The sequence below is a fragment of the Macrotis lagotis genome, chromosome 2 (assembly GCF_037893015.1).
Source record: "Macrotis lagotis isolate mMagLag1 chromosome 2, bilby.v1.9.chrom.fasta, whole genome shotgun sequence".
Lineage (NCBI taxonomy): Eukaryota > Metazoa > Chordata > Mammalia > Peramelemorphia > Peramelidae > Macrotis > Macrotis lagotis.
In genome coordinates this window covers 268,472,997-268,496,952 of record NC_133659.1, presented here as the reverse complement: position 1 = coordinate 268,496,952, position 23,956 = coordinate 268,472,997, and the positions used below count along the sequence as shown (strand labels likewise).

Genomic DNA, 23,956 nt, shown 5'->3' with positions numbered 1-23,956 from the left:
TCATAGTTCCTGATTCTGTCCTATGAACTATTAGAAGCAATCATGGTTTTATCCTAGAATCCTTAAAATACTTTAAGCAAACTTTTATCCCCACTTATGGTTTTTTTTATTCAAGCTAAACCTTTTCCACTTCCTTTAACCTAGGAGAAACCTAGTCCCTTTGAGCATAGAATTTAGTAGATATCAAGATATTAAATCACAAGATCTCAAAAAATTTATAGCTACATACATCACCTACATATTTCTTAGAATATATAGTCACAATAAGAAAGTATTGTTCCTGTTATTAATTTATGATTAAATAAAAATAAAGTATCCATGCAGCCTAAATTCTCTATGCATGAATTCCCCAAATGTAATTTGGACTATAATATAAACATTTATCTCACTATAAATATATAACTAATTACTGATATGGAACATGGAACCCAAGGAATAACAAGAAAATATCCAAACTTTCTATGCTACCAACTACTCTCTTACTGAAATATCATTTCTTCTCTGAAACTTTTTCTGATCACTCCTATTAATACTGCTGTATCCCATTCCCACCCTCCAAGCATTTGTTTTCTTACCCCTTGTCAAAGAATTATTTTTTATCATAGGTTATTCTTACACATATGTGTGCACATTTCCTTAATGTGCACAAAATTTTATTTGGCCAGTTAAGATAAAAAGTTCCTTGTGGACAATGGCCATATTGTATTTTCTTTTATATCCCTAGAATCCCTTATAGAGTGCTAAACACAGAAGCTTCAACTGAATTCAAGAAAATCTGGAAAAGTCTGGGTACTTGACTTTGCTAAAATTCCTAGTTTCAGCGCCTCTGAGAAGTTGCAATATACATCTGCAAAACTATAAAAAAAATCTTCTTCCCAACAAATCAAAACCTAAATGGATGACTAGCACTAGAATTCTAAGATTATATGAGACCATTTTACTTGTCATTCACAATTGTGGAAAGAGATGTAAAGACAATAGGGAACTAATGTTCACCTATAGCTTATTGAGAATAATATGCATAGAAGCACAGGGTTCAAGATCTTCTTTGTTAACCTGATTAACATGGAAAAATAAATATCTACCTGTTCAGTTTGAAACAATTTCAGGATTTCAGGACTGGAAAGAAGAGAAGAGGGTCATTTTTTAATATTTCCAGGATGTTTTCAGCTCATTTTTTGTAATATGTTAGGCATGAATGGATATAATCAACCCAAAGTAGAAAATGGTATAGCTTGTTTCTTTCCTTTTCTCTTATTCTCCTTGTGCTAGATATTAAAAATAAGTTCACCTTAAATCATTGAATTCTAACTGGACTTATCTGTAGTCATCCAATGTCACATTTTAATAGACATAATCATGTGCTTCATATGTTTAAAGTTAATAATGACTATATTATTATATACAGTCATTAGTGGTAGATTTGTATTCTATTGAGCTAATTATTTTCATGCTGGTCTGTATGCTTAATAGTTCATTGGTATGTTCATTACTGAGCTAAGAATTCCCCCCATAGTCTATGTTCTGTTGATTCCCATTAAATACATCTCTCTCTAGAGCAAAACTATGCATGTAGCTATTTTGCAGTTTCAGTTTTAAAAGTATGCTAGGACCAAAGCCAAAAGATCCCAGGAATCCTTGTACCCTAACATATTTAGAGAAGCATACATTGAACATCTGGTAGAAGTTGGCAGTTCCCCTACTTCACCCTTCACAAAACCTCACTAACCTACCTTTTTTTTCTCAAAGAGCATATATTTCATATGTTATTTGAAATTTGCTCCATACAAAAGAAAAAGAAGAAGACACCTCTACAATGTTTTCTCTAAATTCTAAAAATATGAATAAATGAATTTAGGAACATTTAGAAAGTAGTTTGCTTATTTAGAAAGGCAAGAGGTCATTACTAAGAGCCAACATGGATTAATTAAAGAACAAGTCATACCAGATTAACCTCATTTGCTTTTTTGACAGGGTTACTAGACTGGCAAATGAAGTGGACACAGTACAGTTGAATTCAAGCTGGGAAATAAATGAATCTCTTACTATATCTTTAAGTACAATATAAAGACAAGATAGTATAGTCAAATGGGTCTCCAATTAGTTGTGACTAGAACCAAAGATTAATAATATATTAATATGTATATGTGTTTATACTTTCATATATATATATATATATATATATATATATATATATATATATATATATACATAAACCAATATACTGGACATGATCATATATAGGGGGACATAATAAAATTGGTCCTTGGTCTTGGGCTGTGCAATATCATCATCAAATGGGTCTCCAACTGACTAGTCCCAAAGAGTAATTCTTTGATGTCACTAAGTATGAATATATATATATATATATATACATATATAGTTTGTGTGTATACATATATATATATATATACATAACTGAATATAATAAAACTTGTCCTTGGGTCTGGTCAATATTTTATTCATTTTCCAAATGAAAAACATGTTATAATTGTTATATAGTAGTTTTTCAATTATGTCAAACTCTTCATGACCCCCTTTGAGGTTTTCTTGACAGGAATACTAGAATGGTTTTCGATTTCCTTCTCCACTTCATTTTACAGATGAAAAATCTGAGGCAAAGAGGGCTGAGTGACTTGCCCAGGGTCCCATAGCTATTAAGTGTGAACTCAAGATGAGTCTTCTTGACTCCAGGCCAGTAAGTAGCTCTATCCACTATTCCACCCAACAGACCCTGAACAAAGGCACAGATTTTGTTTATGCCAGAGAGGCCATAAAATTGGGAAGGTTAGCAGAAATATTAGATAACAGACAGCATCTCCAAAAATATACCAAAAGGGTGGAACTAAAGACTGAAGCTTGTTTGAAACTTGCATAGATCTGTGATCTCAATGGAAGGGACATTCCTCTGACAACGAATATCACAATCAAAGCTGGCTGACCATTTTGCCCAAATCCCATTTATGACCTCTAGTAAAAGCCTCAATGTCCTACAGACCTCTCTCTAGTTACCTTGATGTTGAATAGATGCCAATGAATAATGGGCACTGAATCAATTTCATCATGTTGACCCTTCTATTCTAAAGAAGATAGTGTTATGATATTTGATATTTTAGCTATATCTCTAACACCCTAATATCTCTCATGCTATCACAATTAATAGTTGACATATTCTGGTTGTTGAGTATTAAGGTAGTAAAAGAGCTTAAATCATGCCCATCTAGTGATTACCAGAACAGAAATATTCCATTGAATTAATTAAAAGGTACATTTCAAAGTATGGAGATAAAACAAGATTCTCTTGATGTATTACTGAGGCCCAGAAGGAAAAAAGTATCTGTCTCTGTTCCCTTACTGGATGTTAGGCTCTTCTCAGTACAAAATTATTTATTCCAACAAACTAAGCTTTCAATGTAACCAATTACTACTATTATCACTCCCTTGAAAATAAACCTAAATGGAGATACAAGGTTAGGCATGGGAACTAGTTTGACATGAGGTAGTAGGAAAGATTTCTTGAGCTTTGTTCTCATTCATCAATCTTGACTATCTTACCATGTGGTAGGGAACTCCTGCTTTCTCATACTTCTTTTCCCATCATAGATATCTCTGATGACACCCTAAATGTCACTTCTTTTGCACAATTTCAGTTTCCTCATGTCATCTATATACCTCTTCATGGGCCTTTGAGTGGTGCTGAACTTCAATTCTTCTAATATCTCAATATGCCATCATTCAAAGTAATTGAGAAGCTGCAGAAGAATAAATAGGGACATAAAGAATCCAGGTTTCTGTGAGCCTCAAGAGTTGCCTGAGATTAGAAGAATACAGTTGGTTAGAAAATAAAAAAGAACATTTTCCCCCCAAGGAAAACTTGCTGTGAGTTAAATGAGGCTCAATTTCCAAAATACAAGGGAGTTTCCTCTCTTATTTCTTTCATTTCTCAGTCCAACTATTCATGCAGAGTCATTCAAATACTTGGGTCCTGATGGGTCGACTCTAAAACAAATATTCTTCGTACATTTGTCTTATATTTCGGCATAGTTTGACAAGGAAGTTTGGAAGACTACAGATATCATTTAAGAGACTAGGACTTTTTCTAGGACTTTAATGCAATCAAAACAATGTCACGTGTAGACAGAAACCCTCTTCTATTTGAAAACTGTAGATGACATCATCCTCCACAAAAGTGACAAATATCTTTTCTTATAAGATCTGTTTTAAACTCTAGAGAAGCCCAGAAAAAAAAGTGATCTCTAATGTTATACCAAAAATCTTGTATGATTTTGAAGCAGAGATTGGAGACACTGTTGTAAGAAAGATTAAAATAAAATTAAATCAATTTTTAAACAAGCATTATGAGATAGTATGCTCTAAACCAGAGTTTTTTAGTGTTTTGCATCATGAACAATTTGACCCTAATAAAAATCATTGAATCCCTCTCAACTTTTTTTAATAACTGAAGGATTTCAGATAGAGGTTAAAGAAAATCAAGGTCTATTTTTCCACAACCAAGTTAACAGACACCTTGAAATCTATCCATAGGTATCTTGAGAAATTCATGAACTCAAGTTAAAAAGCTCCTTCTTTATACCTTACAGTAAATTCTGTGACTGTTTGGTCTACCAAACTAGGCATTTTAATACAGTTATTAATAATTGTTGGGTTATTGTTGTTAGTGGTGAGAGTGATACTGGATGGTGGTATTGGTGATAGTGGTGGTGGTGGGGTGATGGTGATGGATGTATGGATGTGTGTGTGTGTGTGTGTGTGTGTGTGTGTGTGTGTGTGTGTGTGTGTGTGTGTAGGTGCATGCACGCACCCATGCTTTGTGCATTTGGCAGGAGGGGAGAGAAAGAAAGCTGTCAATAGTTTAGGCCATCTCTTTCCAAGCTATTAATATCATTCCCTTGTTTTAAGATATTTTGATGCTCAAAACCCTCAAAATTGTGTCTAGCTTATCCAGTTGCTTTTCTCATCTTTTTAAAAGCATCATTATTTCTTCCTTGTATAACATATCAAGGATGGCAATATTTTGAGTTCAAACATAATAGCTTCACTTAATTGATAGGAAAAAGAATTTGTTATGAAAAATTTTATATAACTGTTCCATTTATCATTTGTATGCTATCCTTCCAGTTTTACCCTAATATAACCAGGAATGATATTCCATTTTTGAAAATTTGTTTTTCTTTCAAATATTTCTCACCAGTTGAGGAGATCATATTATTATAATCTTCCATAATATATGACAAATGACTTTATACTTAAAACCAGCATTGCCTTAGGCTGCCATAAGATGTAATTATCTTCATGGTGGTCTTGCAAATTTCTTACAAATGTCTCATGAAATTTTTCTTCTTTATTTGAACAAATAACAAAACAACTTCTCATTCTTATATTTTATTCTACAAGGAAAATCTTTCAGCTAATGCTCTCTTTAGCTTCAATTTCCATTTATTTTTGAGTTGTATTTGCAGTAAGAACATCAAGATGCATAATAATTCCAATCCTCCAGCAGTATGTTCAATGGGCAAGAATTTCATATTTAGAGTACTAATAGTTCTTAAAATTTTGTCTAAAATTTCTAATGTTCTTAGTCTTTTTCACCCTTTATTCCACCATTTTGTCATCTTTACCGCAGAAATAGAACAGGAGAAACTAGTACTTGGTGTCTATGTATTGCTATTTGCTTGATGGATTGCCCTGGCCAAAAAATTCATCACTAAATAGTCAGCATGAGAAAAAGTCTTAGAGATATTTACAAAAATATAAATTTCCAGAAGAGAAAAGAGAGTAAACAACTCTACTTTGAAAAAATGGGGGGGGGGAGTGGGTAGTACATAGAGCATGGGGCCTGGAGTCAGGAAGACCTGAATTCAAATGCAGCCTCAAACTTTTATTAGCTGTGTGATTTGGAACCACTCACTTAACCTTGTTTATCTGTTTCCTCAACTATAAAATAAGCTAGAGAAAGAAACAGCAGACTATTCTAGTATCTTTTCCAAGAATAACTCATATGGGGGTCATGAAGGATCTAACATTTTTGAAATGACTAAACAACAAAAGAAAAACAGTTGGTGAACTCCAAAGGCAGAAGGAAGTATATTTTTACGTTATTTTATTTTACTTTGTGTTTTGTTTTGCAATATGACTAATATGGAAATGTTTCTCATCACCTCACATGAATAATTGAAATCAAGTTGTTTGATTTCTTAAGGAAGAGTGAGAGGCGTAAGGGAGGAAGAAAATTTGGAACTCAAATTTTTTAAAATGTTTTTTTAAAAATTTACATATAATTAGGAAATGTTTAATGAAATAAATCAAAATAATTTTAAAAAATAAAAATTAGGTTTTTTGGTCATTTCATTCATGTCTGACCCTTCGTGACCCCTTTTGGAATTATCTTGGCAAAGATACTGAAAACGGCTTGCCATTTCCTTCTCCAACTAATTTTACAGATGAGAAAACTAAGGAACTAAGGAAAGCAGAATAAAGTGACTTACCCAGGATCACACAGACAATAAGTGTCTAAGGCCAGAGTTGAATTCACAAAGATGAGTCTTCCTTACTTCAGACCTGATGGTCAATCTACTATGAAACCTACCTGCCCCACCCCCACGAAAAATTAGCAATGTCAAAAAAATGGAACAGATTCCCTCAAAATACAATGAATTTGTGGGGTGGCTAGGTGGCACAGTGGATAAGGCACCAGCCCTGGAGTCAGGAGTACCTGGGTTCAAATCTGGTGTCAGACACTTAATAATTACCTAGCTGTGTGGCCTTGGGCAAGCCACTTTAACCCCATTTGCCCTGCAAAAACAAAACCCTAAAAAAAAAATACAATGAATTCCCTCCAAATTAAGTTTTTTCAAGGAAATTCTAAATGAAGACTTGTTAGAAACATAGCTCAGATTTATGACTTGGACAGAAATTAGACTAAATGGACTCAAAAGTTCTCTTCCAGCTTTTCAATTTTATAATTCTATAATATAATGAATGAATGAATGAATGAAATCATCTTCCTGTCATAAATAATCTTCCATCCAAACATTTATCAAAAGCCTGCCTTGGGGCAGCTAGGTGGTGCAGTGGATAGAGCACCAGTCCTGGAGTCAGGAGGATCTGAGTTCGAATATGATCTCAGACACCTAATAATTGCCTTCCTGTGTGACCTTGGGCAAGTCCCTTAACCCCATTGCCTTAAATAAATAATTTTTTAAAAGCCTGCATTACATTACTTGCTGAATGAACTAGAAACATTCTACATATCGTAAACCAATAAAAAATATTTATCTAATTCAGAGATGTTTTAAAGATTCATACAGCAGATAACTAGCAAGGCAAGCTGATTTTAACAACTTAGAAAATCTGTACATACTTAAAATAAGACTGAGTTGACATCTGTAGCAATTACTTTATTGAAACACACTTCATAGTACTTATTACAAGGCTAAGCCAAATCTTTACATCCTGCCATATAAAATTATTACTTTTTAGGGATTATGGTGTAGAAGGTCTTCAAACAGCATACATCTATAACACCTTGGTACATAGACATAAATATCTCAAGACATAGGTAATAAGCAGGACAGTAAAAGAAATTCATTAGCTTCCTTAGAGGCATACAAGAAAGGATGCTACAGCAAGTTGAATCCTTCAATTATATATGCTATAAGGTAGTTTAACAAGAAATAGTAACAAAGAATGCTTTTTAGGTTGAAAGGTTGTGTGGTTCAATAGTCAGTGAAACAGAGAAATGTTTCCCAGCTGCTCCCTTGAAGTTGGAAACTTGGTTTCAATACTAATGATTAGTCTGAAGAGGACTGAGAAAAGTGCTTTTTTTTATTTACCTGATACTAGTGAGCAAAGAACTTTTACTCAAGAGTCATGCATCAGTGGGCCATTCTGGGAAATTCCCAGTCAGTTTTACCTGAGGTAAAGAACAGTTTCACTTTCTATGCAAAAATTGAGGTCAGGTATACCTACTTTAGGTGGTTGTAGGGCAGGGTGATGCCAGTAACACACATTTTAATAGTAAAGCATATGTGAGCTACTAGAATATTTTAAAAATCAGAAGCAAAAATATCTGACTTCAGTTAAACTTTTATCAATCAATGTCGATGACACATCTTTTCAAAAGACCCAAGAATCCTGATCAGTCAATTTGATTAAAAATACATGTAATACATAGTTATAACTGTATCAATTATTTTATCTAGTTTGTGAACTATTCATTGTAAGACTATTAAAGCTACCCAGCAGGTTCTACTTTAATGAAATAGATCCAATACTCCATGGAGAAAAAAACTGGGTTTCAAACTGCTAAAACCTCTGATCAAATCAGTACTTTATTCTTACTGGGGAGCATTATGTTTATTTCTCTTCTGGTTCTTAATCAGACATGCTTTGGGGAATTAGAGGAGTGATAAGGAAAGGGAGCAGGGAAACCTATTGCCACCATAGTTCAATTTGACATAATGATTTTGTCCTTCATTTTCGAAGAAGATGATAACATCAGGGAAGTGATGCCATGACAAGCACATGAATTGGATTTGAGTGAAGGGGGAGCTGTACTGAGTCATCAGCCTCACTTTCCCCTCCAGGATTATCTGGGTCCAGTGGCCTCATGTGAATCAAGTCAACTGGAGATGACTCCAGATATGGTGATAGGGGTGGGAAGAAAGGAAAATTACCTTTAGGATGTATTGGAGGTAGAAGGGAATAGCTTCAGTCAAAAAAAAAAAAAAAAGAAGCCCAGTCAGTTAACATTAGGATATCTAGGCTTATTAAGTCCCATGAAGGAACTCAAAGATTCTTGAGAGTGGATATAAATCTCCTTAAATTTTGCAAAGTTTTCATTTTTTCTCATTTTAAGAAAGTCTGATCCCTTTTGTATATGTAGCTGAGCAATCAAAATATACATGACTGAACAAAAACAGCCTGAGGGATTGTTAAGGAAATTGAGGGGCTAACATGCTGTGTGGCAGGAAAGCAGAAACTAATCAAGGAGACTATTCTCTTTGGGGATCCCACACCCACATAGATAGATGCCTTTCTCATTTCTGTGAAGTACTTTTGAAGGAAGAGTTAGAACAAATCAAGATCATTTCCTTTATCATTTTGGACAAAATGAAATTTTCTGTTCTAGGTGTCCTGATTAAAAGATTACCAACTTAGCTGGAAAAGGTGTTCTAGGAAAATCCCCTCATTTGAAAGATGGGGAAACTGAAGCCTAAGATCACACAGGTAAAAAGTAAAGGATCCAGTACTTGTACCCAAATCCTGTGATTCCCAATCTACCCATGTTTCCCTTGAATGACAAAGTCTTCTTTGTCTGTCTTTTTGATATTGATTCACTCAATAAAAGTTGGAGAGAGAGTGAGGGATAATGCATAAAGAACTTACCTGGGGAGTTGGAAAGTCCAATATTTTGGTTCTTTCTATGAAACATATAATAAGCATAAACCTAAGCAAGCTGTATAACCCAGCATTCCCAGGCACTTCTAAGGAGAAAAATTACAAAAGAGCCTCAGAGTCACAGCGGGAGAGAGATTTCAATTGCGAATTCCCATACCAGTGAAATCCAGGATATTTGTGGGTAGGTATGTTTATACATAGTTTTATGAGCAACTGTTTGATAGAGCTCCAGGTCTGGAGTCCTGAGTTCAAATCAGACTTTAGACACTTAATAGCTATGTGACCCTGGGAAATCACTTAACTCTGCTTCATTTTCATCATCTATAAAATGAAATGGAGAAAGAAATGGCAAACCACTCTAGTGTTTTTGTGAAGAAAACCTCAAATAGGGTCATAAAGAATCATATATAACTAAAACAACTTAATAACATATACATATATTTATAGTGTAATTTATTATATGAGTATGTGAGTGCATATCCATACTTATATATAAACAAATGTATATATCCATATTTATGTATATATATATGTATATGTACATATATATTCAAGTGTATGTATTATTATTCTAGTCTGCAAAATAGGATACAAAATTCCTCATTAAAATAGTAACATGAGAGGTCAGAGAGTAGATCAGCAGTCCTGCATATACTGCAACAAAAATTTTAAGTTTGGTACATTGAATAGTGATAGAGAAATTTGAATAGAAACAATATCATGGTCCTTCATTCAAACCAGGATTATAGAAAAAGTCCCACCAGAGAAGTCATTGTGACAAGCTTATTCTCTTTTAATGAACTTAAGGGTGAAAAAAAAAACATAGGGAACAAAGAATGTAGGATGGGAAAATGGAGAACAAAGGGAGAAAATGACTAATTTTTATAATTGGAATGTAAGAGGCATGACAAGAAAAATAAGACAAGATGCACACAGTACAAATGGCAGAATTTAAATATGTCAAGAAAAATGTAATCAAATTCCAAGAAGAAATAAACAATAAAAATATAATAGTGACCTTTTCAGATCTAGATAAGCTATTAAAAATAAGACAAAATAGATTAAGAATTTAAGTAAATTTTTAAAAGTTGGATATGCTACATCTCTGACTAGTAAATGGGAATACAAAAAAATACATGTATCTTATGTATATGTGGCACTTTAATGAAAATCAAATATTGTTTAGAGCATAAAACCACATAAAAGATAAGCAAAATATTATATATATGCTTTATTTACCAATATGTGATAAAAAAAAATTGTACTCAATAACAGACACTGGAAAAGGATTCAAAGCTAACCAGAGACTAAATAAATGAACCTTAATAAATTGGTTGGTCAAAGAACAAATCACAGAGATAAAAGATAACAAAGAAAAATTATAAAATTTCAACCTATTACCATTTAGGAGATGCATTGAAAACTATTCAAGAGATAATTTATATCTAAACATTTTTAAATGAGATAAAGAAGAGATGAATTCATTGAACATGCAACAAAAACATTATTAAAGCAAATAAATAAAAAAGCAAGGAAACAAAAACCTCTTAAACAAGTAGGGCTGAAAATTTACAGTAAAAATGAAATAAAGCTAGATTTGGGGGAAAATAAGAAAACGGCAAATTAAAGCATATTAACTAATATAATCTAATCAAAAGGAAACCAAATCTCCATAATCAGAAATAAAAAAGAATCTAAATAAATTATTAGAAACCATTTTGTGCAATTACATACACCCCCTAAAAAACCTGATAGAGAAACTTGAAGCTAATATCCCTAAAGGATTTCTATAAAAAAAAAATTGAATAATGTCTCAGCCAAGCAGCTACAATTACATTTAAGAAAATTACAGACTATGATTACTTTGGGTTTATATAAGGAGTGCACTGTTGACTCAATGTTAAGAAAATTGTAAACACTATAGACTATTAAAACAATCCCACTGCACTATTATAATGAGAGATGCAGAAAAGGCTTTTGGCAAAACACAAGCCATTAATATTTTTAGCATTAAAAGCAATAGGAATAAATGAAATTTTCCTTAAAATTGTACAGAGCAGCTATGATATCAAAATAAATCATTATCAATAATAGAAAAACTCTAGATACTTTTTCAGTAAGATAAGAAGGGAAGCAAAGATATATATTTTCAACACTATAGTTGATACTGTTCTAGAAATTTTAGCAAAAGCAATAGGGTATGAAAGAAGTTGAAAAACTAAGCAGGAGCAATGAGAAAACAAAATAATTACTTTTAAAGATGTCTTGATAATTTCCTTAGAAAACTCTACAGAATCAACAAAAATGTATTATGATTATTAACAAGTTTAATAAAATAGAATTATGTAAACTAAATCTACAAAAATCATCAAACTTTTTGTAATATTATCAACAAAACACAACCCAAAGGAAAAGAAAAACATATGATGTAAAGGATATTTGGGAATTCATCTGCCAAGTTATATAAACTACTTGTATTAAAACAAATACAAAACAAAAGAATGATGAACTTGGATAAATAAAAAGAGATATTAATTGCTAATAGTCAAGTCATGTCAACATAGTAATAATGATGAAACTTCTCAATCAATCTTTATATTCAATGCAATGTAAATCAGTCTAACAAAGACTCATTTTAGGTTTTTTTTTCTTTTTCAAGGCAAATGGGGTTAAGTGGCTTGCCCAAGGCCACACAGCTAGGTCATTATTAAGTGTCTGAGACTGGATTTGAACCCAGGTACTCCTGACTCCAGGGCTGGTACTTTATTCACTGTGCCACCTAGACGCCCCACAAAGACTCATTTTAGAGAAAAAAAATCATAATAAAATTCATTGTAAATACAATGTATAGAAAGAACAACCACCAAAAAACGATGACTTGGAAAATTCTGAAAAACAAGGATAACTCCAAAGAAAAGAGATGAGAAGACTTTTCCACCCCACACTTTTACAGAGGTGGGGTACATTGTACATATTTTCAGGCATTTTTGATATGTTGATCAGTTATGATAATATTCCCTCTTCTTTTTTCTTTTTGTCTTTTATCTTGTGAGTACATTGATCGATGAACAGATTAAGTGTACAAGATACAGAATAAATTAACATAGTAGCTCAGAATTGTGCTTGACAAATCTATAATCTAAACTACTTGGACTAATGATTGCTATTCAAGAAAAATTACAAGGAACATTGAGAGGCTGTCTAATGCAGCTTAGGTTCAGACCAACAATTACTGTATACCTCCAAATGGATTCAAGAGCTACAGTAATGATGAAAGATCATATCACAGATAAATTGAATAAGCAGGGAAGGAGAATTTTTCATTAATATGGGTAGGAAAAGAAGTCTTCACAAAGTAAGGGATAGATAGGATCAAAGAAAGGAAAAATGGACAAATCTGAGTACATAAAATCACAAAGGTTTTATGCAGATTAATATCAATATAATTCACATTAGGAAAAGTTAATTGGGAAAATATTTGCAGTAATTTTTTCTGATAAATTTCTGATGCTCATGATATATAAGAAACTGATTCAAAATATATAAAAACAAAAACATAAAAACAATTCAAGGTATTTGAGCATTCAATTCTCTACGGAAGAAATTCAAGCTATCAATCATCACATAAAAATATTCCAAATCACTAATACAAGAAGTTCAAATAAAAATAATTGAGTTTCCTTTCATCCTATACCAATTAGATTTCCAAAGAAAAACAATTGTTGGAGGGGGTGGGAGCAAACAAAAACACTAATCCACAGTTGGTAGGGTTGTTCTGTAAAACAATTTTGAGTTATATCCAAAATGTCAAGGAAATGTGGCCCATTAAGTGGGTTAAAAATATCCCCCCCCAAAAAATATCCCACTAAGTTTATATCCTCAGAGATTTTAAAAATGGGAAAAATATCTAAATGCATAAAAAATAATTATAGGAACAACTAGGTGATTCAGTGGAAAGAGCCCTAGCCCTGGGATCAGAAAGACCTAAGTTCAAATCCAGCCTCTGACACTTAATGATTACCTAGTTGTGTGACCTTACACAAGTCACCTAACCCCACTGCCTTACAAGTTTATATATTCTCAGAGATTTTTAAAACAGGAAAAATATCTAAATGCATAAAAAATAATTATAAGGGCAACTAGGTGGTTTGGTGGAAAGAGCCTTTGCTCTGGAGTCAGAAAGACCTGAGTTCAAATGGAGACTCAGACACTTAATGATTACCTGACTGTGTGACCGTAGACAAGTCAGTTAACCCCCTGCCTGTATGACCTTGGACAAGTCACTTAATCCCACTGCCTTACCAAAAATAATAACTATAACAGCATTTTTTGTAGCAGCAAAATTCTAGAAATTGAGGAGGGCAAGGGGCATACCCATCAATTAAAGATATACTGCGCAAATTAAGGCATATTAGTATAATAGAAAATATTGTGCCATAAGAAATGAGGTATGTTCATGAAAGTATATACACAAACATATGCAATAAACATAATTTGTAACAAATTACATATGTAGTTGATTCATCGTTGCATATGAAATCCATACTTCTTTTTATCTGGAGATGATTATATTTGTTGATGTTTGTGAACTTCATAATGAAAAGAGAAAATTTAAAAATCAACAGGAAAATAGACTCAACTTTTAAGTACTTCTTGCTACAATGAAAAAAAGGAGGAAAATCTTACCTAGTTTTGGTAGAGAATAGGGCACTTTGAAGTAGTCTTCATAAAACTCTATCAATCTCTTTGTTATATGGAGAGCATAATCCCCAGATCCTCTTCTGACTGCATCAGGCCTTGCATATAATCGCACCTGATTAGAAACAAGAAGGCAAGAAAAAAAGAAAGAAAGAAAAGGTTACATCAGCCTCCGGGTATCAGCCTTCTGCCTTTATTGCAAAGATGAGCCAACACAAATCACTTTTTTATGTTCTAAAAGCCAGAAGAGGATTCCTGTTCATATATCAAAGCAAGCTGTGGCTGAAAAGACAGAACTTAAACAATTAAGGTAACAAAGTTGAGAAAAGCATAATTCCCTGGGATTTTTTTTTCTTACTTGTCAAATGGAAGATTTATACATCTAGTATCAAAATCAATATTGAAAAGCAATCACTCACATGTGTTTGCTGGAGATATGATAGTACGGTGGATTAGGATAATGGGTCTCTTTGCCTACTTTGAATGGAGACAGGATACTGTGGCTTGGGAGGAGAGGGAGTTCATGGTTTGTTAAAGAAACATTTTATTGAGCTTCAGGAGCATTACTACACTGAATGAAAAATATAATTCACATTTCCTACTTTTCTTCTGCACCAACTTCCATTATCCTCAATGCATAAGGGAAGGTTGAGAGGCAACCATTTGTAAATTCTTTCATGGACATAAGCAATTAACATTTCTGAAGTCAATCCATAAAGGCTCCAGGCCTGGGAAACCAAAAGGGACAAATAAGGTGAAATAATCCATATTTCTAACACAACCTTTCTATTTAATACTCATCTTAAATCAAGCTATATATTACCTACTACTCACCAGAAAGGGCCTAAGGAAAGTTGCACAGAACTCTACAAAAATTGTTAACAATTTTGAGAAAAAAATTCAAATAAAATTATTTTATTTAAAAAAAACTTTAAATTTGCAATATATGCAAACACACACACACACACACAACACACACACACACACACACACACACACACACACACACACACACACACACACACACCTTGAGTGGAAGCTATTTTTCCTTTATCTATTCCCTAATATATATCACTCCGCTAGCAAGGTTTACTCAAGAGGTCAAAAAGTTCAGAATAGGAAGATCTGGTGACTTGCATCAGGTACAAATTGGCCACAGACACAAGTTTACGATCTAGAGAAAATCAAACAGAGGTTTTTTTCATTAAAAATGCTTTTTACTAAATACAAACATTTAGCAAATATATACAGGTGCAGTCTTCTATCTTCCCACCTACAAGGATGAATTCAGGTCGAAAAATGTATAAACTCTATGTGGAAATAAACAGTCAAATCTAAGGAATTATGAATCCTGCTTGATAATGATTATATCAGATTTTTCAAAAGAGATTTAGCCTGTCCCCATTCTGAGACGCCATGAATAAGAGCTAAAATAGACCAAATCATTAGTTACCTTCTGCCAAATCAACAAGGCCTGGGCAAACGAATATCCCCTAAGATATTCTATCCCTTTGGTCTCTGGTCTATCAATAGTCTGGGACTGGGATCATTTTTCATTTCTAATATAAAATAACCAGGACTTCAGTTCCAAATATAGGAGGGAGAGGGAAAAACCAGGTGGAATAGTAGATAAGGCAAAATCCAGGAGTGTACTGAAAATATTTTGTGCTCAGTTCACCAAAGCTCATTTTTAAAAAAATTTTATGTGAGCATTTACAGGTAAGAAATTGGTAAAAATTAAAAATAAGAACTTGATTTATTATTTTATTAATTGTTTAAACCAAAGAAAGTAGAAAAATGTAAATAATACATATTAAACAAAATGGTGTAATGCATAAAAATTTCCCCAGACAGATATTTGTTAAATATTTACTAACACAATGCTGATAAAATCCCAACAAAGAAACAAAGAGGAAAATATAACTCAAAACCATCAGCAAGACCCAAAATTAGTATAGCCATGGTTTTTCCACTTTATAAACCACTCAAAAAGTTATAAGAGGTCAAAAGAAAATAACACTAGTAAGACAAGAGCCAGGAATGGAAGAAGCATCACAGTTAGGAGAACTTGAGGCAAGTAGACCTAGCAACAGTCTATTATGTAAGAGTGGGGCAGAAACAGAAGAGAGAAGAGTCATATTCAAGAGATACTGCAAAAGAAAAACTGACAGGTCTTGGTAAGAAATTGGAAAAGGGGGAAGGGAGGTCAGTGTTAAAAGTTAAGTTGACATCTAGGTTATCATCTTGAGGGACTGGGAAGATAGTATTACCCTCTATAATAACAGGGAGATTAGGAGCAGGAAGAGTTTGGGGGAAAGATAATTATTTCAGTTCTAAACATGATAAGGTTAAATAATCTACTGGACATCCACTTCAAGATGTCCTAAAGACAGTTGAAGATGTGAGATTAGAGGTCAGCAGCGAGGTTGGGACAGGTAGATTTGAGAATTGAAATTAAATTCATAGGAGTTGATGAAATCATCAATTGAAGTAGTATATAGAAGAAGAAAAAAGAATCCAAGATAGATCCCTAAGGTAATTAGAGAGTGTGACCTGGACGAGGAGCCAGCAGAGGAGATACAGGATGAAACATCAGATAGGTAAGAAGAGAACCAGGAGAAAATGTATCAATAGGGGCAGCTAGGTGGTGCAATGGATAGAGCGCCAGCCCTGGAGTCAGGAGTACCTGAGTTCAAATCCGACCTCAGATACTTAATAATTACCTAGCTGTGTGGCTTTGGCCAAGCCACTTAACCCCATTGCCTTGCAAAAAAAACCTTAAAAAAGTATCAATAGTAACAAATTCTGCAGAAAGGTCAAAGAAAAATGAGGCTTGATAAAAGACAAGTGGATTTGGCATCTAAGAGATCTGGTAATTTTGGAGAGAGTAGATGGGTAAGTGAATGAAAGCAGAAAAAGTGGAGGCACATATGGTAGACTGCCTTTCCAAGCACTTTAGCCATGAAAGACAGAAGAGATATGTGAAAATTTTAGCATGAATGGAAGGATAAAATGAGGGACTTTTTTTCAGGATGAAAGAGATGCAGACATCTTTTAGGCAGTAGAAAATTAAGCCATAGATAGAGAAGGAAAGTAAATGATAGAATGGAGATAACAGAACGGACACTGTTGGAAGAGATAGAATGTATCAGGATGGGATCATCTGAGCAGGATAGCCTTGTTAGGTATAAAGCTAACTCATTATATTAGCCAAGGGTAAGAGAAGATAATGGCAGACAACTTAATGTGAAGAGAGAGCTTATGGTAAGTGGCCTCAATTTTTCCATAAAATAAGAGACCTTTCTCAGTTGGGTGAGAAGTGGGTGGGAGGGAAGTCACCATAAGTATTTTAAGGAGTGATGAAAAGATTTGGAAGTGTTGCTGTAAACAATGGGATAAGGAATTGATAAGGCATATATAGTATGTTTTTCTATCAACAGTGATAACTCAGTTGAAGTTGTCTAACAAATAGTTAAGGGACAGTTGCTGAGATGTAAGGTCTGAGGTGAAAGGGAAGGTTGTACCACTCTGCACCAGAGATTCTCTACATCTCAGATAGGAGACTGAGTGACAGCAGGGAGTGAGAGTTGCTTTTTGCTGAAAGTTGCTGCTTTGGTGCAAATGGAAGATGCCCAGCCCACACCTTTACCACCTTCTCTCAGCAGGAGTTGCAAGATACAAGGTGAGAAGTCAGAGGAAAGTCTGCCTCCTCTTCTCACCAGAAGCAGTAGACTCCCCGGACAGAGTCTACTTAATATGGAGTGGATGGAAGATGCTCCTCTGGCCCCTTGCTATTTTCAATCAAAGGACACACTGCACAGAAAATGTCCTGTATAGCCCATTGAATCACACATCAGGAAAATTCTGCTATTGATTCTACCAGACCCCTTGACAGTATCAGCAAGTAATCTCCAGACTTCCAACAACTCATTGAGATCATCAAGAGTCCACTGGGAGTACCTCACCATTACTCAAGGATTCATCAGTGACAGAGTTAAACTAAGTTAAAACCCCAAACCAAGTCCCTGTGTAATTTAGCAGGTCCAAATACTTATAAGAAGATGTCCAGGGGGGGCAGAGCTGACAGTGGCAGAGAAAAGACACTAACTGGGGATTTCACACCCAGAAAGGTCAGCTACCATTTCACAGAGGAAACTGCCACCAAAAGTCCCAAGTTTAGCACATTCCTGGCCCCTTCCCATACTAGTAAAGTTCCTGTCTGCTTTGACAAGAAGAAGTAGCATAATACAAATATTCTGGGCATTGCAGCTATGTTGTTCCCTAAACCCGGGGCTCCCCCTGGCAAAAGAAAGCCCAGTTATCCCCTTTCCTCTTCATATAGCTAGGTAGAGTAAGTTATGGCTGCTGCTTCAGATTCTATCTGATATTAGGTAAATCCCTACCTGGGTCCCACAACACAAGCCTATGGATCAACTTAAGTACCCAATCATAACATGGAGATAGATGAAGGAGAAATTCTGAGAAAGTGCCTTAAGTATTTGAGGTCTCGAGTATTAATTCACAAGGATACTACTTTGTTGAGCTTCTTGCTTTATTGGATTGTGGATTTTCAACTACAATTTCTCTACCTCTGGTGCATACCTTTTAGGGACTGGTTTTTTTTATTTTTTGTTACTGAACACTGGAGAAAATATTTATTTAGTTCACCAAGTGTTCATTTGACCTTAAAGTTCAGTCATTGACCAAAAAAGTGAAGATGCATAAAAACAATCTAAGGGTTATTTTTCTTCCAGAAAAACAGATGGCAAATGAAAACCTAAACATTGTAATGACAAAGAAAAAGAAAAGCTAAGCAGAACTGAGTATAGAAAACAAAGGACCAATCAAAAAAAAAAATACATGGATCACCTGTAGGAAGAAAAAATACTGTGCTTCACACTCTAAGATATATAGTAGTTATTTCTATCAGTTCCAATGCCAAAAAATTGCAAATACTCACAAGAAAGACTCCTTTGCATGAAAAGAGAACTTGAATAGCATAAAAATGATGCACATCTACTAAAACTGGAAAGGAAATTGAATAATTTCTTCCCAACTGAAAAAGCTTAAACTAGAAGCAAAAAATAGCATACCATGAAAACCTAAGTCTAATCAATAAACAAATATAGATATTCAATAAAAGAGAGGTTTTTGAAACATTCTTATAACAATAGACATCAGAATATTCAGCATGCAAATATCTAAACCATAGATCCACAAGCAAGGTGAATTAGAATAATTTAATAAGAAAAGACTAAATAATGAAATAAATTACACCATATTTAAAGGTTGGTTAGTTTGTTTTTTAATAAGAGTGACCCACAAGACAAAAAATTAATTGGGGTGGAAAGGATGAAGAGATTTTTTAAGTACATAAGGGATAAAGATATAATAAATAGTAGAAGTGAAAGTAGTGGAGCAGAATTAAACCATGAAGCATTAAATCTCACAGCTCCCTTTAGCAAAATCCATATGTTTTGTAGAACAAAATTGAAGAGTAAGAACATAAATGAGAAGAGAGAAGGTGAATAACAAAGTGGAATGGGTGAAAAACCATAATCAAATCCATGAATACAAAGCAAAGTAATAGAAAGCTCTATAATTTCTGAGAAGATGAGATATATGGGAGAAGGAGAATATGGGAGCAAAAGATGAGGATAAAAAGTGTCTTAATCTGATGAGAAAGAAGAATATCACTACAGAGCACTCTAAAAGGAGAAATAGTGCATTTCTCTAATTGAAGAAGCAAATTTCATGATAATTTTATCTGGGGCAGGGACCTAATACATTGGATAACCACCTTCTCTGGGAGTTTGGTGGCCCCTGAGCAACATTATTCCCTGGGGAGGGGGAAGGGAATATTAAGAGTTCCTGGGAGCAGCTGGTACCCAAAAGAATTACAGACTCTGAGAAGAAATGGGACTACCAAAGGGAAAAATAATCATGAGGAAGGCAGAAGGCAAAATTAGTATGTTTTATGAAACAGGATAATCTGTACCAATGTAGTACTGCTCCTATCTATATTTCTTCCCTTATGAAGGGATAATTCTAATATAAAAGAATATAGAAAAATGAAACAGTGAAACTATGCCTATAAAGAAAATATCATAGAAATTAATTGGGAACTTCTGGTCAAGATGGTGGTGTGAAGCTAACATACTCCTGGAGCCTTTCCCTACCAAAGATAAATTAAGCCTCTACTCTGACACTTACACTGCAAATCCCACCAAGAAAAAGAGGAGATTCAAAGAAGTTTTCAACGGCAGACAGAATGGAGGATCTTTACTGAAGGTCTGTCTCTATCGGGGGAAAGGGGAAGAAAAGTCCAGGAGGTGGGAGAGCCAGGAAAGCCAGAGGGAAGCTTTTAGCCATAGCTCAATCCAGGTCCTGACAGTTTAATAATAACAGAAGTCCTAGCAGGTGGGTAGCAAGCCAGCAGGGAGGATCCCAACCCTAAATAAATCTGAACCCTGAGAGCACCAGGGTAAAACACAGGACTGGGTGAGGAACAATCCTCTGTGAAGTCAGAACCTGGACATAAAAGAAAGTGGGGGGGGGGGGGGATAAGACTCTGCAAAGGTCTGATCCCTGGCTCACTGTTGGCCAAGAAGTTGCCTATGATGTCAAAAAATGTTGGTTGATTATCAAATTATATACAGCCCTAATAGGGAAGATATAACACTTCTCTAAGGATAATTAGAGGGTAGAATATAATTGAAGAGAATGAACCTAAAGTGTATGGGCATAATTGGGTCTTGTTTCTCAGTTGAAGAGGTCCAAGATGACATCACTGTGTTGAGACAAAAAGCCCTGGAAAAAAACAGGGGTGTTACCTTTAACTTAAGAGTGTCATTATACTTTGACTTACTTTAATTGCAAGATGCTAAGCACCTTGTCTACTGAGGGCATCATAAGCTGTGAGAACCTGAGACAGTGTCTCTGTTACAATCATTTGTAAAGTTCTCAGGTGAGACCTCCAGAGGCTCCCAGAACTTAGAGATTTTCAGTATTCTTAATTAGATCAGCATTGGGTGTTTCACTTAACGGGGTTTAAGTACACTGGGTGGGGAGGGGCTAAAGTGTGAAAGAAAATAGGCCTGTGGGTAGAGGTACAATAGTTCAAGAAATGATTTGGCTTTGGATGATGCTTTGCCTTGTGAGGAGGATTGTGTGCACTTGAGTGATGCTTGAAAAAGAGGGTAAGACAAAAAAAATGATTATAATTATAATTTGATGCAATTTGAGTCAATTCTGCTTATCAAGCAATCAAGTAAACATTCTGTGATGATATCTTGATAACAATAGGAGCTATTGAAGCAATCAAAAAATTGAACTGTGAATTGATGATATGTGATTAATAATATCAGAGTGATAAATAACACTGAGGGAAGAGGAACAACAATATATAATTTTATAGGGAAAGAAGTAATAATGTGAATGCTGAGTAAATTTTATACAATGGATTTAGACCAGTGAAGGAATAAAATATATTCCAACTTGGGTTTAAAAATGTAACTTATTCTATACAGAAGTGGGGGGGGAGGGACTGGGAAAGGGAAATATAAGGGAAGAAGGGACTGATAAAGGGCAAGGGAAGGTATAAGTGAAAATAAACTCAAAATTAAATTTTTAAAAGAAAAGTCAGAGCAGAAAGGTAGTAAAATTTTGATGAGAAGGAATAAGAGAAAAGAAAAGAGATAGATATGAATGGAGAAAGATAGCATGAGGGAAATACAGAATTACTAGTCTTAACTGTAAATATGAATGAGATGAACTGTCCCATAAAATGTAAGTGGATACCAGAATGCATTAAAAACCAGAATCATACAATATCTTGTTTACAAGAAACACATTTGTAGAAGAGTGATATCCACAGGGTAAAGGTAAAAGGTTGGAGCAAAATGTATTATGCCTCAGCAGAAGAAGTAAAAAAAAATCTGTTGTAGCAATCCTAATCTCAGACAAAGTAAAAACAAAAACCAATCTCATTAAAAGGGATAAAGAAGGAAACCACATCTTGTTAAAAGGTATCACTGAAAATGAAGCTATACCATTACTAAACATGTTTGCACTTAGTGGTATAGCATCCAAATTCCTAGAGGAAAAGCTGAGTGAATTATAAGGAGACATAGACAGCAAAACTTTATAATGGGAGAGCTCAATCTCCCTCTCTCAGAACTAGATAAATCTAACAACAAAATAAACAAAAAGGAAGTTAAGAAAGTGAGTAAAATCTTAGAAAACTTAGATATGATAGACCTCTGGAGAAAACTTAATGGGGATAGAAAAGGATATAACTTTCTCGGCAGTACATGGCACCTTTACCAAAACTGACCATGTATTAAGGCACAAAAAAAACTTAAAATCAAATGCAGAAAGGAAGAAATAATAAATACACACTTTGGGGACCATGATGCAATAAAAATTACATGTAATAAAGGGTCAGAGAAAGATAAACCAAGAATTAATTGGAAATTAAATAACTTTATCTCCAAAATTTAACTTTATCTCCAAAATTTATGGGATGCAGCAAAGGCAGTTTTGAGGGGAAATTTTATATCTCTAAATGTCTATATGAATACAATAAATAAAGTGGAGATCAATGAACTGGGCATGTGACTAAAAAAAAGCTAGAAAAAGAACAAATTAAACAATTAAATACCAAATTAGAAATTCTGAAAATCAAGGGAAAAAATTAATAAAATGGAAAGCAAGAAAGCCATTGATGTCCTAAATAAAACTAAGACATGGTTTCATGAAAAAGCCAATAAAACAGAAAAATCTCTGATTAATCTGATGGAAAAAAGAAAGAAGATAACCAAATTACTAGTATTAAAAATGAAAAGTGTGAACTAACAACCAATGAGGAAGAAATCAAAGAGATAATTCAGAGCTTCTTTGCCAAACTGTATGGCAATAAATTGTACAACTTGAGTGAAATGGATGAATATTTACAAAAATACAAACTTCCCAGATAAACAGAAGAGGAAACAAATTACTTAAATAACCCCAATTCAGAACAGGAAATTGAAGAAACCATCAATAAACTCCCTAAGAAAAAGTCTCCAGGACCAGATGGATTTAAAGTGAATTCTATCAAACATTTAAGCAACAATTTAATCCTATTCTACATAAACTATTTTTAAAAAATTGGAGAGGAAGGAGTTCTGCCAGTGGTGCTGATACCTAAATCAGGAAGGACCAAAATAGACAGAGAAAGTTGTAGACCCATCTCCCTAATAAACATTGATGTAAAAATCTTAAATAAAATTTTAGCAATGAGACTACAGCTAGTTATTATCAGGATAATACACCATGATCAGGTTGGATTTATACCAGGCAGGCAGAGATGGTTCAATATTAGAAAAACACTCAACATAATTAAACATATCAATAGTGAAACCAACAGAAATCACATGCTTATTTCAATAGATGCTTTTAAAAAGCCATTGAAAAAATACAATATCCATTCCTATTTTTAAAACCCACTAGAAAGTTTAGGAATAAATGGAGTTTTCCTTAAAATAATAAATAGTATCTATAAAAAAACTTTAATAAATATTATATTTAATGGTAGCAAACTCAGAGCATTTCCAATTAATTCAGGGGTAAAACAAGGATGCCCATTATCACCATTACTATTCAATATAGTATTAGAAATGCTAGCAGTAGCAATAAGAGGAGAAAAAGAAATTGAAGGAAACAGAACTGGCAATGAGGAAGCAAAACTTTCACTCTTTGCAGATGGTAAACCTAGAGAACCCCAGAAAATTGACAAAAAAAATTCCTTGAAGCAATTAACAAAGTCAGCAAAGTAGCAGGATCTAAAACAAACCCA

The 23,956-nt window shown here is 34.0% G+C and overlaps 1 protein-coding gene across 1 annotated transcript in view; it reads right to left on the bottom strand.

Moving 5' to 3' along the window:
• The window catches only part of TRHDE (thyrotropin releasing hormone degrading enzyme), a 475,008-nt gene that overhangs the window by 342,090 nt on the left and 108,962 nt on the right, over positions 1-23,956 (bottom strand). The window contains exon 3 of the mRNA XM_074220778.1: positions 14,107-14,233. Within this exon, the coding sequence (XP_074076879.1) occupies positions 14,107-14,233 (127 nt within the window). The remainder of the gene's footprint in view (positions 1-14,106; positions 14,234-23,956) is intronic.